Here is a 15288-nt window from a genome sequence, read left to right as displayed (position 1 = left end):
ATTAGTCACTCCATTGAGACTGCATTCATACTGTTAACTCTTTTTTCTAGACTTTTCTTTGAACTTTCTTTGTTTCATGTACAAACCTTGTTGTTTCTTTTTCATAGTTTAGTTAGCAAGAGAGTAAATAAAAGGTTGTGCTTTTTATGATTGTTGTAGTTTAATTTGATGAATGTGTATATATGTCTATTTTCTAACTCAGGTAGCTGGAATTTATAGTGGTTATCTCTTGTTTATTTCTCTGTATTTGTATATTTTTTGAGTTATTTTATTTTGTTTCTTAGTCATTGAGTTGTTATAATATATGGCTTGAGTGTATTCTAGTTTCTTGTTTGGCCTTTTATTTTCTTGAGTTATTTGATTCCTTCTAGCTTTTCCTTTATTCTGAACTTGTTTAGAGAGCAATATAAGGGAATTATTTTCTAAGTAGTTGCAAAGAGCAACAATAGAAATAGAAAACAAATTAAGAAAACAGGGCATAAAAAACAACTAGATGATTATTTTTACAGTGATTGGTAATCCACCGCTTCAAAATAAAACCAAAACTTCCCCATTAGTTAGTTACAATGCCCCAGCACTCGTACTTTCTCTCTCATTCATCACCACTGTCCTATACATATACATAATTCCTCTTGTTTTAATCTTATTGTGCTGTGAAATCATTTTCCCTTGCTTATACTCTTTATGCCTGGCATAATTTTTCTTTTATCATTTCATCTCTGTAGGTACAATGTAGCAATAAAGTATGCAACTATTACTCTTGCTGGGCACTCCTAACCAAAGTAGAATTATGAATATAGATTACTCTCTGTCATTTTAGATTTTTCTCTTAGAAATCCAAGTCTCTCATCTTTTTTTTTCTGCAATTTTGGGTAAAATCTGAATCTTTCTATTTTAGATTCTATTCAATTCTATTTCAGATTTTGTTTTTAGAAATTGGAAAATGTTGTTCGAGCTGTGGGGTAAGCTCTTTTCACTCTGCTATTGTGTGACTTAATATGATTAAGATCTTGAGGTAATATCATTGATTTTATTATAATTATTTTATTTTGATGTTAATATATGTGTTGGCTATTGTGTGACTTAATATGATTAAGATCTTGTTTCCTAGTAGTGCATACAATGGAATAATACCAAATTCTGATTATATTACTAAGTTATTGAGAATTCAGTAGGAATATGCGTGCTCTTATAAACTCTAGTTAAGATTAAGTTGTATTGATTTGTATTTCATTGTTTTAATATCAGTAAAGGACATATAGCTGTTTTTTTTATTATTTGAAAAAAAAAACTTTGCTTGATTATGTTTGTAATGTATCAAGCCTTTGCCTTGCTTTATGAAGAAAGTTATGAAACACTTTATGTCTTCATTGCTCCCTACTGTCTGAAAAACTATAATGTCTTAATGGCAGCAAGTTGTTTGACAAGTTTGATTTTATTTGCACTGTATTCTCTTTTCTTATTTATAGCTTTGGTAAGTTATAGTTTATATGTTAGTTATGGGATTGGATTTGCATTCACTTGTTATATTATTTATTTATTTTAGTTTTCATCTTGCAGATGTTCCCAAGCTTTGTTTGAATCTTCATTTTGTTTTCTATTATGCTTATTTATATTTTGATATTTCTTTGCTAGTTGATTTTCTGGCATTTCAAGAACTTGTTACTGCTTGGGTTGTCATCTTGGCTTGCCTTGTCCATGGGTTTGTTACAGTCTTAGTTGCTAGTGAAGCTCATGCAATAACTCTGGCTGTTGAGGGTTTGTTAGGAGTTGTGTTTAGAGTGGCTGCATTAACAGATGAAGCAATGAATGTTGGTGAGGTATTATAAGTCTGTAAAAATTATAGTATAGCATTCATTCATTACCTGGGCTAAATACATGTTAGTTTGGATTCCAAGTGGGTTAATGAAATCTTTTACAGGTCTTTGTTAATTTTTAAGCATCTCCATTTTTTTTTGTCTTTAGCACATATAATCATTAAGCTGTGCAAAATAGCTAGTGGTATGAGGTTCATCTCATCTGATGTTCATGCATATTTATGTAATAATCTATTTGGTTTTAAGGGAAATAATATGTGTCTAATGTCCATATGTGCTGTTTTAGGTTCAGATCACTTCCAGGACTTGTCATGTCAACCAGACCCAAAGGGATATCATAGAATGTGAGAATTTTGTCTTCTAGACAAGTGCACAAAGGATGATGAATTGAAGGATGGAGCAAGTTTCATGCATGATTTACTTTTGTGTATCTTGTAATGTTTTTGTTTTTCATTTTTGAAGTAAAAAATGTTCAAGAAACTTTATTATGTTATGCTTTCAAACTTAAGTTAGAACTAAGATTTCATGAAATAGACACATTCATAGTTTGAATTAGTTATTGTTTAATGTAATACTTATGGTTTATCAATATATTGAGAATTACATTTTATGATTAATTTTGATTTTTTTTTATCAAAATACAATAATGAAAATCTTTTAATTAAAAAAAAAACTTATAAGTACTCTTATCACAATAAAAAACCTTAATATGTTATGATTTAGAAACATATTATAAGCGTAAAAATTTGCTATGATTTATATAATATAACAAACTAAAAATGTTATCAAAATAATTAAATGTAACAGTTGAAAAGTGTTATGAAAAAAGTATAAGATTAAACTTCAAATTTATAACCAAAAACTCTATCTAAATGTTATTATTTGAATATTATAGCACCTAAAAATGTGTTATTGAATAGTTTAAGATAACACCGAACATAACATTCAAATACTGTTATAGAAAACACTGGACTTTTAATAACAGGGGCTATGTTAGCATTTTCAGAAGTGTTATCAATAGTCCCGGTTAGCAGTTTTTAAGTGTTATGAATACTGTTTTTTCTTGTAGTGATTAACAAAAACTCTACATAGACCCTAATCTTTAATAGAACTTACAAGTGAAAAAGATCATACTTTATTAAAACTTGTAAAAACCAATGTTAAACTTACATAACTCAAAGCACGATATGGGATCCCATTGTTTTAAAAAGAAAACATATCTTAATTGAAATGAAAAGAAATTACATAAATAGGTGCGTAAAAATTACACATAAACCATAAATAAAAGACTACATCCTCGAAATCTAACTCTTGACTCCTTGAATCCATTCATCACCGATACACATTCCCCAAGCATCCACGAACCTTACCCGCCACTATAGCTATTTTCTTGCACATATAAAGAAAAAGGAATGAGCCTAATGCCCAGCATGGAAAATCTACCACATAGTTCATATACATAAATTTCATAAGAAACATAAAAACATAACATAACATACATTACACTTATATCATACACATACTATAATGGCCATTATTACTTGGGGTCCCATAGACTAAACAAGTCATATGCCCATTAGATTAGTGGGGTCCTACTAGCTAAGCAGGTCATATGCCCATAATCTATTTGGGGTCTGGTTAGTCATATGGGTCATATGCCCAAGCCTACATACATACATAACATAACACTTATCATAACATAAGAAACATAAGATAACATATAAAACATATAACATATGAATTTCTATCCTATTTTCCTTACCAAAATACCGGGATAAGAGGACAGAGGTGGGACTTTGGAACACTCCTAAGAACCATTTGATAAAGAGTGAGTATAGAGAAGAAGAGAAATGAAAGGAATGGAAGGACTAAACCATTGAGAAAATACTTACCAAAATCTTATGTGCAAGTTCTTAGATTTCCTAACCAATATAAGAATAAGGTTAGAATAAGTAGAAGTCTATGAGAACTTTTAAAGAAAAAAGTACAGAAACGAACTAGAGTTTGGGTTACCTTGAAGACTTGTAAGACCAATCTAAACCTCGAACCGAAATACTATAAAACCTTACTTTCCCCAAGTGTTTGATAAGCTTATGATGATCAAGCTTATGATTTCCCCACCCAAGTGTTTACACTCTCACACTCACCTAGCAACTTGCAGCCTCTGAACTTAGAGCAAAAGATGAATAATGGATGGGTACTAGGTCCTATTTATAGAGTTTTGGAATGAAAGGATCTTAATTTAACTTGAATAAAAATAATGGCTTTTTAGGTGAAAATAATTTGAATAATCATTCAGCAGAGGCTGAAGACTCGTTCAAAAAGGTGCTGAACTTATCAAGAGGTTAAAGGGTTGAATGGAAAATGATTTCAAAAACATTCAAAATAAGCTGAAGGAGGCGATATATCGCCCCCTATAGGAGATATATCGCCTGGACCATTATGCCCGAGGCAAACGTGCATCGTTTCGTGTTTTCCGTATCTACGTGCTGCGATATATCGCCCCCTATAGCTGCGATATATCGGCATTCGCTGATTATTTAAACACGAAATTACACATTTTTAGCTTAATTCAAATTGAGTAAACAGCCTTGACTAAGCCCTTAAATGTATTCAAAGCTGCTGACTGACCTTAGAGCATTCAAACTTTACCCTTATTAAATTTAATTCTCAAAATACTTAATCCTTAATCACCCATACATAACATGTGCTTAAAATCCTATTGGTTCTTATCTAAACCTTATAGTATAATAAATATTATCCTCAATATCAGCCATATTAATCAAACCTTAGGTTAACATTAATATTCTTAAACTATAGGTTAAACTTAGAAAATATACAAGTACTACTATGAGTGTCCAAATAATTCCCGGTCTAAACCAAAAATCCACAGTCATAAAGATAATACTATTAGTACTATAATACTACTATCTAACTAGCTAAGTAAAGTTCTTGGACTCTACATGATAAGTTTAGAGTAGATGTCTAGTTTTTTTTCCTTCTTAGGTGGGGTGAATTGATGTAATCAGCCCATGACTGAATACTTATGTGTAAGTTTTATATAAAATTTATTTTATTTGTAAAATATCTATGTTATTTTAATTTATTGGGAGAAGTCTTGTACTATCTAAATCCCAATATTGAAGTTTAATGATAATCATTATCAAATTTTCTCCAAGATTTTAGTTTCATTTATTATCTCTTTGCCTTTTGAGCTCTCCCTTAGTTCATATAGGTTTAAATGCTTCAAACCTATGAAACTTGTCGCACCGAGGTGTACCCATATGGAAAGTGACTCCCTCACACTACAACAAATTCTACTTTCAATGACTCCCTACAATGTCTTACACCATTGGTGTAAGACATTAAAAATTAGAAGGGATTTTAAATGGCTAATGGTGTAAGACATTGAAAGTGCATATTAATGGTTACAATTGGAAGACATTAAAAATAGTGGAAGACGTTGGAAATAGGCTGGTAGTGATTTATGGGTACATCCAACGTCTCCCACTGGGAGACGTGGGACACGTGGCACGTCTCCCAGTGGGAGACGTTGGATGTACTCCCATGCACATCCAACGTCTCCCACTGGGAGACGTGCCACGTGTCCCACGTCTCCCAGTGGGAGACGTTGGATGTCTCCTCTTATAAATCACTACCAAATCAGCCTTCTTCTTCCTCACACGAACCCGAGAGCACAAACCAGAGAAGAATTGGGCGATTTGGGGCTGCGTTTTTAGGGTTTTAAGGTAAGTTTTTTTTTATTTTCTTGATTTTTAGTTAATTATTTTGCAAATAAATCATAGGTTTTGCATTAGGATGAGTAATATACATGATTTTGTGTTAGTTTTACATTTTTATGCATTTTTTTATATACATTGTATGTTTTTGTGGTTTTTCAATGGAAGTTTTTAGGGATTTATGATTTTATAGTTTTTTTTTTAATTTAACCTATCACATTGTATATATTTCATTAGAGTATATATGTTCATGATTTTTTTAAATTTTTATCAATTTTTATTTCGAAATTTAGATATATTTTTGTATATTTGAATTTTTTTTTTAAATTGTAACTATTTTGTTATATATATAGTTATGTTAAAATTAATTTTTTAAATAATTTATAAAATAGAAATATATTAAAATTTTTATGTTTTTGTTTATTATTAAGTTTTTAGGTTATGAAATTTTATATTGATTTTTTGTTGAGGTTATAATTAGCGGCACATTGAGATTTTTTTTATTTGTTTACCAATATCATTTACTATTATTAGATATTTAGTGATATTTGTTTAGTAATGTTTAACATATTAATTAATTTAATTTCATAGGTTGTGATTTTTGTGGTGAGATTTTAGAGAGTATTTTGCATCAAAATTCCAATATCAATCACACATTTGAGGTATTTAAGTTTCTAAAATTACAATAATACGTTATATATTGCTAGATATTTAGTGATGTTTTATTTATTATTTATTAATTTAATTTTATTGGTTTGTGGATTTAATAGCGAATTTGATTACTAAGTGAAGTAACTTTGCTAGCTTTTGGATTAAAGATTGCAAGAGGTACATATATATTCTCTTACTTCTACTTTTAATATTATTAAACAAATGTTAGAGGAGTTTGAATATCTTAAATATTCATCCATAGTGAAGTAGGTTCTGAGATTAAAATTGTGTGCTGCGGTGATAACGGAAGGTTGAGAACTTGTGTGTATTAGTGAAGTAGGTTCTGATAAATTTTACTGTGTGCTGCGGAGCTATAAGGAATAAACTTATTGTGTGTTGTTTGAATTGTTTGTTTTGCTATTCACATGCAGATGGTTAGGTCACTATTATAGGGGAAATGCTGCCCGATTTTATCTAGGATAATAAAAAATTAGTTTTATATAGACATACAACTTTATCACGTGCTTATTTAGTGTTGTTTCTTTTCTTTTCCATAGACATAGGAGAATATATGGATAAACAATGGATGTCAGCGAATAGGTTATCTGCGGAATTTAGGAACGGGGTCGATTTGTTCTTAAGGTTTTGTTCGGAAAATGTGAAAGACCCAAATTTTACTTATTGTCCATGTCTTAAGTGTGGAAATGTTAAAAAGATGGATCTTAAAAAGATTAAAGAACACTTATATTTCAATGGGATCGACAAGAGTTACACAATTTGGTATTACCATGGGGAGATAGCTCCGATTGCTCCAACTCTGCCAAGTAGACCAAAAGGAGTGAGGAGGAATATATTGGAGGAGAACTGGGATCCATTAGATGAAATGATTGACGACGCACATTATGGATCAGGAGTAGACCCAAATAAGTTTGAGACACTCCTTAATGATGCTGAGAAACCAATTTACCCTGGTTGTACAAGATTTACAAAATTATCTGCGCTGCTTAGGTTGTACAATCTAAAAGCTAAACATGGCTGGAGTGATAAAAGCATTACTGAGTTATTTGGTTTCTTGAAGGAGTTATTGCCTGAAGTTAATGAAATTCCAATTTCATTTTATGAGGCAAAGAAGACATTATGCTCATTAGGCATGCAGTACGAAAAAATTCATGCATGTCCTAATGATTGCATATTGTATCGAAATAGTTTTGCAGACGCAAAATCGTGTCCTACTTGTGGTGAGTCATGATGGCAAATGAAAAGAAATGGTGACGATGTCAAGGAAGGAGTACCTGCCAAAGTTTTGTGGTACCTTCCGCCAATTCCTCGTTTCATCCGATTGTTTAGAAATGCCGAACATGCTAAAAGTTTGTCGTGGCATGCTAATGAAAGAATAAAGGATGGTAAATTAAGACATCCAGCTGACACCCTTGCTTGGAAGAGAGTTGATTTGAAGTGGCCTTCTTTTGGAAATGAATCTCGTAATATTCGTCTAGGTCTTTCGACTGATGGGTTTAATCCACACGCATCCCTTAGCAGTAAGTATAGTTGTTGGCCTGTTATGCTTGTTATTTACAATCTACCCCCATGGTTGTGTATGAAGAGAAAGTTTACAATTTTGACCTTGTTGATATCAGGACCTAAACAACCTGGTAATGATATTGACGTCTATCTAGCTCCTCTTATAGATGACTTGAAAACTTTGTGGGATGAAGGGTTTAAGGTTTATGATGCATATAGGCAGGAAGAATTTAATCTTAGAGCGGTCTTATTGTGGACAATTAATGACTTTCCTGCTTATGGAAATTTATCTGGGTTTAGTGTGAAAGGATATAAAGCTTGCCCCGTTTGTCAAGAAAAAACATGTTCTGAATACTTGAAACACTCTCGGAAAATATGTTATATGGGACATAGGAAGTTCTTGCCTAATACGCATAAACTTCGGACTTGGAAGAAGGCATTCAATGGTAAACACGAGTTTGAAGAGGCTCCTGAGCCATTGAATGGGATCCAAGTACTTGAGAAGATGTCTAAAATTGTGTTCAAGTTAGGGAAGCCCAAAGTTCGTACACCTACAAAGATGAAACGTAGTCGCAAGGCCAAGGTTGTGGAAGAGCCAAAAGGGTGTTATAAAAAGAAATCTGTTTTCTTTGAACTTGAATATTGGCCTTTCTTACTTATACGTCATAATTTAGATGTTATGCACATAGAGAAAAATGTATGTGATAGTTTGATTGGCACTTTGTTGAATATTCCTGGGAAAACTAAGGATGGAATTAAGGCTAGACAAGACTTGGTTGCAATGGGTATAAGGGATGAATTGACTCCAAAACCAGATAAGAGACGAACATATTTACCTCCTGCAGCTTACACTCTTACTAAAGAGGAAAGAATGGAAATTTGCAGATGTTTGTTTAATATAAAAGTTCCAAACGGATATTCCTCAAATATAAGGTCATTGGTAGACATGAAAAGTTGTATTCTGACTGGCATGAAATCTCACGATTGTCATATTCTAATGCAACATTTGCTACCAGTGGCCATTCGATCTGTGTTGCCTAGGAGAGTTCGAGATGTAATCACAAGGTTATGCTTGTTTTTCAAGTCACTGTGTTGTAAGGTGATTGATCCGCTAAAGTTACCTAAGTTAAGAGATGAAATTGTTGAGGTATTGTGTGAGTTGGAGAAATATTTCCCGCCGGCATTTTTTGATATAATGATCCATTTGACAGTTCACTTGGTTAGAGAACTAAGATATTGTGGCCCAGTTTATTTAAGATGGATGTATCCATTTGAGCGATATATGAAGATTCTTAAGGGGTATGTTAGGAATAGAAGTCGGCCGGAAGGATGCATCGTCGAATGTTATATTGCAGAAGAGGCAGTTGAATTTTGTTCTGAATACATGACTGGTGTACAGAAAATTGGGTTAAATGATGTTGAAAATGTTGAGATTCAGAGTCGTCGTGGTAGCGTTGTATGCACAGTAAGTCGAGATCTTCTAGATGAAGCGCATCGTCTTGTGTTGCAGAATATAAGTGAAATTCAACCTTATATCAAGTGAGTTATACTCATATAATACATTAAGTTTAAGTTGTGTAATTTCGTATATTCAATTGTTTAACAACATATTTATAATTGAAGGGAACATTTTAATTAGATAAAGACCAAATTTCCATCCAAGTCAAGGAACTCAAAATGGTTACAAGACGAACATTATCGAACTTTTAGTAGTTGGATAGAACAAAAGGTAAATTGTGTTGATTATTGAAAGTTGTCATTAATTAGTACTTAATTACAAGGTGACATTTTTTGTTGTTTTTGGTATGTTGATTTGATAGGTTGTGTCAGAATTACAAAACACATCAATTAAGGTTTCAGACATTGTTAAGTGGATTTCTCGAGGACCTTCAGTTAATGTCATCAAGTTTCCATCATACATGATTAATGGTACTATATTTAACACTAGGGAGCGCGATAACAACAGAAACACACAAAACAGTGGTGTTAGCCTTGTTGCTAAAACTGTGCAAGTCTCTAGTGCAAAAGATAAAAATCCAGTTGAATGTGATATGACTTTTTATGGAGTAGTTAATGAAATTTGGGAGTTAGATTATATCACAACTCGAGTACCTGTTTTCTTTTGTGATTGGGTGAAAAGTGACAGCGGCATAATATATGAAGATTTTGGTTTCACATTAGTTAATCTAAATCGAATTGGGCACAAATCTGATCGATTTATATTAGCTTCACAAGCGAAACAAGTATTTTATGTGAATGATCCTTCAGACAACCAATGGTCAATTGTTCTTCCAACGCAAACAAGAGAATGGAACATTAAAGATGGTGATTTACATGATATACCTCTCGGAGAAGAACTTGTCACATTCACCGCAATAGAAGATAATGACGAAGTTGATGATGATTGTATTTGTTTCCGTGAAAATGGTGAAGGATTGTGGGTTGATGATAATGGGTCTTGAGGTACCATTTAATAGGTTTCATATGTTTATGATATGTGAAATTCTTAGTTGTTATCACAATGTGTTTCATCTTTTGATTATGAGTGTCCAAAATTGTTATGATAATGATATTTATGTTTCACAGATGGAGGCTGATCCTTTTGGTGGTAGTTCTGATGAGGGAGAGCAACGCCCTAATTCTCAGTCAGTGGAGCAAGAAAATAAATCTGTGAGAGGACGTACATGGATGTCTAGAAACACCAAAAAAAGGAGTGAAGGACATCTTACTCCTGTTGAATACAATGAGTATGGTCAACTAGTGGGTGGATCTAGAAGTAATGTTTCATCACAGCTTGGATCAGTTGTTCGAGCAACTGTGTCCATCAACATTAACAGTTGGAAAGATGTTAGTGTGGTGGATAAAAATAAAATATGGGACACAATGAAGGTATATTTTTATTAATTATATTTCATTTAATGTTTTTAAAATATATATTATTTTGATAATATGCTTCTTATTACTTTCAAACTTGCAGAAAACTTATGATTTGGACCCCAAACAAAAGCAACAGATGTTGAAGGATGCGGGAAAGTACTTCCGAAATTGGAAGACTAATCTTACTAGGGTACATGTTTACGACGCTTTGAAAAAATACCCAAATGAGTTCCCGCCAGCTTTGCCATTTGGATTTGAGAATGTCATAACTCCGGATGAATGGTTAGCGTTTGTGAACTCAAGATTAACTCCCGAGTGGCAAAGAAAGAGAGAGGAGATGCAAAATTATCGAGCACTGAATAAATACAATCACAACCTCTCTAGAGGAGGCTATGTGCGTATTGAAGAGATGTTAATGGAACAAAGTGGGAAAAGTCTGACTGAACTTGATAGGGCAGATTTATGGAGCATGGGTCGTCGGAATGCAAAAGGAGAGCTAATTGGAGAGGCCTCTGAGATTCAAAAAAATATTGTAAGTGCTCATATTTAATAATGTTGATATGTCAAATTATTAGCTTATATATATAACTTTCTGTGAATATTGTTTCACAGGATCATTACCGGCAACTCCAAGCTGAGGGTAAATGGGCACCTGATGGCCCTGATGATGTGCTGACGAGGGCGTTGGGCACTCCTGAGCCTCGAGGACGTGTTAGGGCTGGAGGACACGGTGTGTCCCGCTCAGTATATTGGAATACTCCAACACCTACCTCAACGAAAAATAAATCAAAAGCCTCTTCTTCGAATGACGACATTAGAAAGGAATTTGAAGAAAGATTTCGAAAACAAGAAGAAGAGCATCGTCAACAAGCACAACGCCTAGAAGAGCGCCTTCAACAACAAGATGAGCTCTTGAGAAAATTATTGGCCCAACAGAGCGGGTCAGGATCTAACGTTGGAGTCCCACCAGCGCCATCATCATACTATGTGCCCGACCCACCAGTGCCACCAGCGCAGGCGTCCTACTATACTCCGGACCCAGTAGTGCCTCAAGCAGAACACCACATTGTTGCACTACAACCGCTTTTGCAAGAGGTAATTAAACTTTCTTGAATATTCTGAAACCAAATAAATTTCTTTACTGCTTCAACATGATTATTTGTATATAATATGTTTCTTATGCAGGGCCGAGCATGCCAATTAGCAATTGGTTCGGCTTCAAACATTGTTGCATCAGGTACACTCATTGAAAGAGAGGCAGGCAACAACTTCCAAGTTATGATTACGAGTGTTCTTAAGCCAACCTGTCCTCTCCCTTTTGCATATCCTGATTTGGACATGTACATAGTTGCTCAGGCCATTGGGACGCCAATAGCGTGGCCTAAGGATTTTGTCATTATATCTGAAGATGTAACTCATGAGGTGATGCCATGTTTTTACATAATTATCTTTACAATTCTATATTTGTTTGTAATTTTTTTAATTGTTGATATAATTGTATACAGACTCCCTCTACAAGTAGGACCAGATCACAACGACCAAGAGCTCCATCAACACAACAACCTCGAGAAAGAAGACGACAACAAACTCCTCCAACACAATTGGCCCAAACTCCATTGGAACGATTACAGAATATCGTATCTCATTGGGATGATGGTGAGTGTGTCAATCTAGGCATAGAGTCTGAAGTTTTTGATCAGGATATGTCTCACTGTTATATATTTAAGGATGACATACTTCAGTTTGCTCGAAAGGAGAAGATTGGACAAGCAGTACTCGTCAGCTACATGAGGTATATATCTGACAAATAAGTTTGTTCATTTAATTTTCTAATTTGATTTATTCATTCATATAACAATTTTTCATATTTTTGTATTAGGTTCATTTACAGATATGTGGTACAACAAGGTCGCCAAAATAAGTTTTTATTTGTCAATCCTAATATCGTCGCCACTCAAGGGAGTTCATTCGACGATCGTGTTCAGAATCTGTTCAGACGTTGCAATGACGTAAAATCAAAAGAACAAGTTATGCTTGTCCCTTGGAACCATGGGTAAGTTTAAAAACTTGTCATTTTTCCGTCCCATATCAATAATTTCTTTGTTTAACATTTGAGCTATAATTTTTTTGTTTTTCTTATACAGTGAACATTGGATGTTGCTTATTTTGGCACCATATGCATATCATGTTTATTGTTGTGATCCGGTGAATTCAGAGCTAAATAACCGTGAGGAGATTGTATCAGTGATCGTCAGCGCTTTCAATCTTTTTTTCTCTATGAATCTTCCTGATGTCGAGATCCCTGATACTCTACGCATTAAGCAACCTCAGGTAAGTAACTTTAGCAGAAATTTTTGAACATTTATAATAATTAAGTAGAATAATATGTATGCATTTTTTAAAAAGTTTCAATTTAATAATAAATTACTCATATTTTTAAATAATTAGTGTCCACACCAACCGGACAATGTGGCATGTGGATACTACTTAATGAGGATGTTGAAGGATTTGATTGAGCATGCGAGTCCTGGGCATTACTTGAGAACGGTATTATTAATTAAAATTTACAAATTATTTTTGAAACTATAAATGTAATCAAATAATTAATTAATATATTTTACTTTATATTTCTTGCAGCTAACAAGCACATCATATACAGAGGCACAAATTGATGAGTTGCGACAAGAATGGGCGACATATATGTTGCCGATAATCCAAAGTTACCGACCTCGTTGATAGGTTTTTTTTTTTAATTTTTTAACTCTTTCTTCATACACAATGCAATATTTGTTCATTTTGAATATTTCTAATAAATATTGTATTTCTTGTATATATCTAACAAATATATTTTTTTCTTCCAATTTAATTGATTATTAAATTAATTTAAATTTAGATTAAAATAATTTAAATTTAAATTAATATTATTTAAATTTAATTAATTATTAAATTAATTTAATAATATTAAATTAATTAATATTAATTATTCAATTTAAATTAATAATATTAATTATAAATTTATTTAATTTATTTTTTTTAAATGTGGGAGACTTTCAATGTCTCCCAATGGGAGAGGTGGGAGACTTCCCACGTCTCCCAATGGGAGAGGTGGAAAGTCAACATTTGACTTTCCACCTCTCCCATTGGGAGACGTGGGAAGTCACTCACCTCTCCCAATGGGAGACGTGGGATGTCTCCTAGGGACTTCCCACGTCTCCCATTGGGAGAGGTGAGTGACTTCCCACGTCTCCCAATGGGAGAGGTGGAAAGTCAACGTTTGACTTTCCACCTCTCCCAGTGGGAGACGTGGGAAGTGAGGCACGTCTCCCAACGGGAGACGTGGGATATATACCTACAATGACCCTAGCAACAACGTCTCACTAAGTGGGAGACATTGTAGACTTCCAATGTCTCCCAATTAAAGTCATAAAACATCTATTTTGTTGTAGTGTCACAGGGAAAGGCAGTCAAGGTCGGATGTGTCTCATTTGTCCCATTTTGAAAATGTGTTGTGTTGATCTTGGGTTTATAAGATAGGAGTTCCTCTCATAAAGCTAGTCTTTTGGATTGTTAATTAGCTTGTTACATTAGGTAGTAGTACCACATGTAATATTTTTCTCAGACCAATCATAAAATAATATGTGCAAAGTCAATGTTTGTAAAATTATAAAGTAATACATAAAATAATTATGGTATGTGATTTGATTAGTTTCAACAAATTAGGCATTGTTTTAAACTTCACTCTTTTGCTTTTAAAATTTGACAGATCCAAAATTTAGCCACTTTTGTAGTTGTTGATGAAATCTCAAATCTAAGGGATGGAAATCCAGCCTTGTTAATTCAAGGTAATATGTACAATTTCATCTAGCAATAAAAAATGATTTGGAAGTATCACTTTGTACTTACACATGATTATCTGTAGATTTGGAAATACACATTTGCGTGTTCCTTTTTGAACACACGCGTACTGAAGCAAGTAAGCTTTTACATAATCATTATCTTATTATTTTCTAATCATTTGCTTGTTCCTTTTTGAACACACGCGTACTGAGTTTAATTCTAACTTTTATTTGCATGATACTAATTTCTTCACTGTGACCTTTTGAATCTTGATTCACCAAATTGTCAATGATTTGAACAAAGTTCAACTTGATACATTCCGTAGTCTCATTAAGAGGCATGCTTGCTATTAATCATCTTGTGTCTATAAATACTAAGAAATAATCATGGATTCATGCGGCCCATTTTTCATATATTAGAGAATTAGGAAATTCCAGCTAGTCATGGGAAAGATGTGACAGATCCCTTCACTATACGAGGTTGTTAGGGTAAAATGGGGGATTTGCTCACTTGTGATGTGAGTGAGTTAATAAATCAATAATAAAAAAAATCCTGTTGCTATCTTGAGGGCCTCAAACATAATTTGTTTTGAAGTTCTTTTTGGTAGTTCTAAGTCACATTGATTTTACCTTTACCTTAAGATGATATATCCATTAGCATCTAAATGAATTACTCATGTGTTAGTGTGAATAATAAAAGGACATATTTCCATACAAATACAATTATACTGAAAATGTTTGCTGTGTAAAGTGATGTGTTTATCATTCTATTTTCTAGCTTACTTATATTAGCTTTTATCTTATGATAGTTTGATGACATTGGGTCTCAGGGCACAAATATCAAAT

At 33.2% G+C, this 15288-nt stretch overlaps 1 protein-coding gene across 2 annotated transcripts; it reads left to right on the top strand.

Annotated features, from left to right (window-relative positions):
• The first annotated feature begins 1256 nt into the window (after positions 1-1256).
• On the top strand, positions 1257-2434 carry LOC133783841 (uncharacterized). Of its 2 annotated transcripts, none has more exons than XM_062223460.1 (2): positions 1257-1815; positions 2104-2434. In XM_062223460.1, the coding sequence occupies exons 1-2, from the start codon at positions 1491-1493 to the stop codon at positions 2163-2165; spliced, it is 387 nt and encodes a 128-aa protein (XP_062079444.1). In that variant the 5' UTR covers positions 1257-1490; the 3' UTR covers positions 2166-2434. The 2 variants fall into 2 exon arrangements, with proteins under 2 accessions (XP_062079444.1, XP_062079443.1); XM_062223459.1 differs by having other exon boundaries at positions 1257-1820.
• The last annotated feature ends 12854 nt before the right edge of the window (positions 2435-15288 follow it).

Source organism: Humulus lupulus, chromosome 6 (genome assembly GCF_963169125.1).
Source record: "Humulus lupulus chromosome 6, drHumLupu1.1, whole genome shotgun sequence".
Taxonomy (NCBI): domain Eukaryota; kingdom Viridiplantae; phylum Streptophyta; class Magnoliopsida; order Rosales; family Cannabaceae; genus Humulus; species Humulus lupulus.
This window is presented reverse-complemented; position numbering and strand designations above follow the sequence as displayed.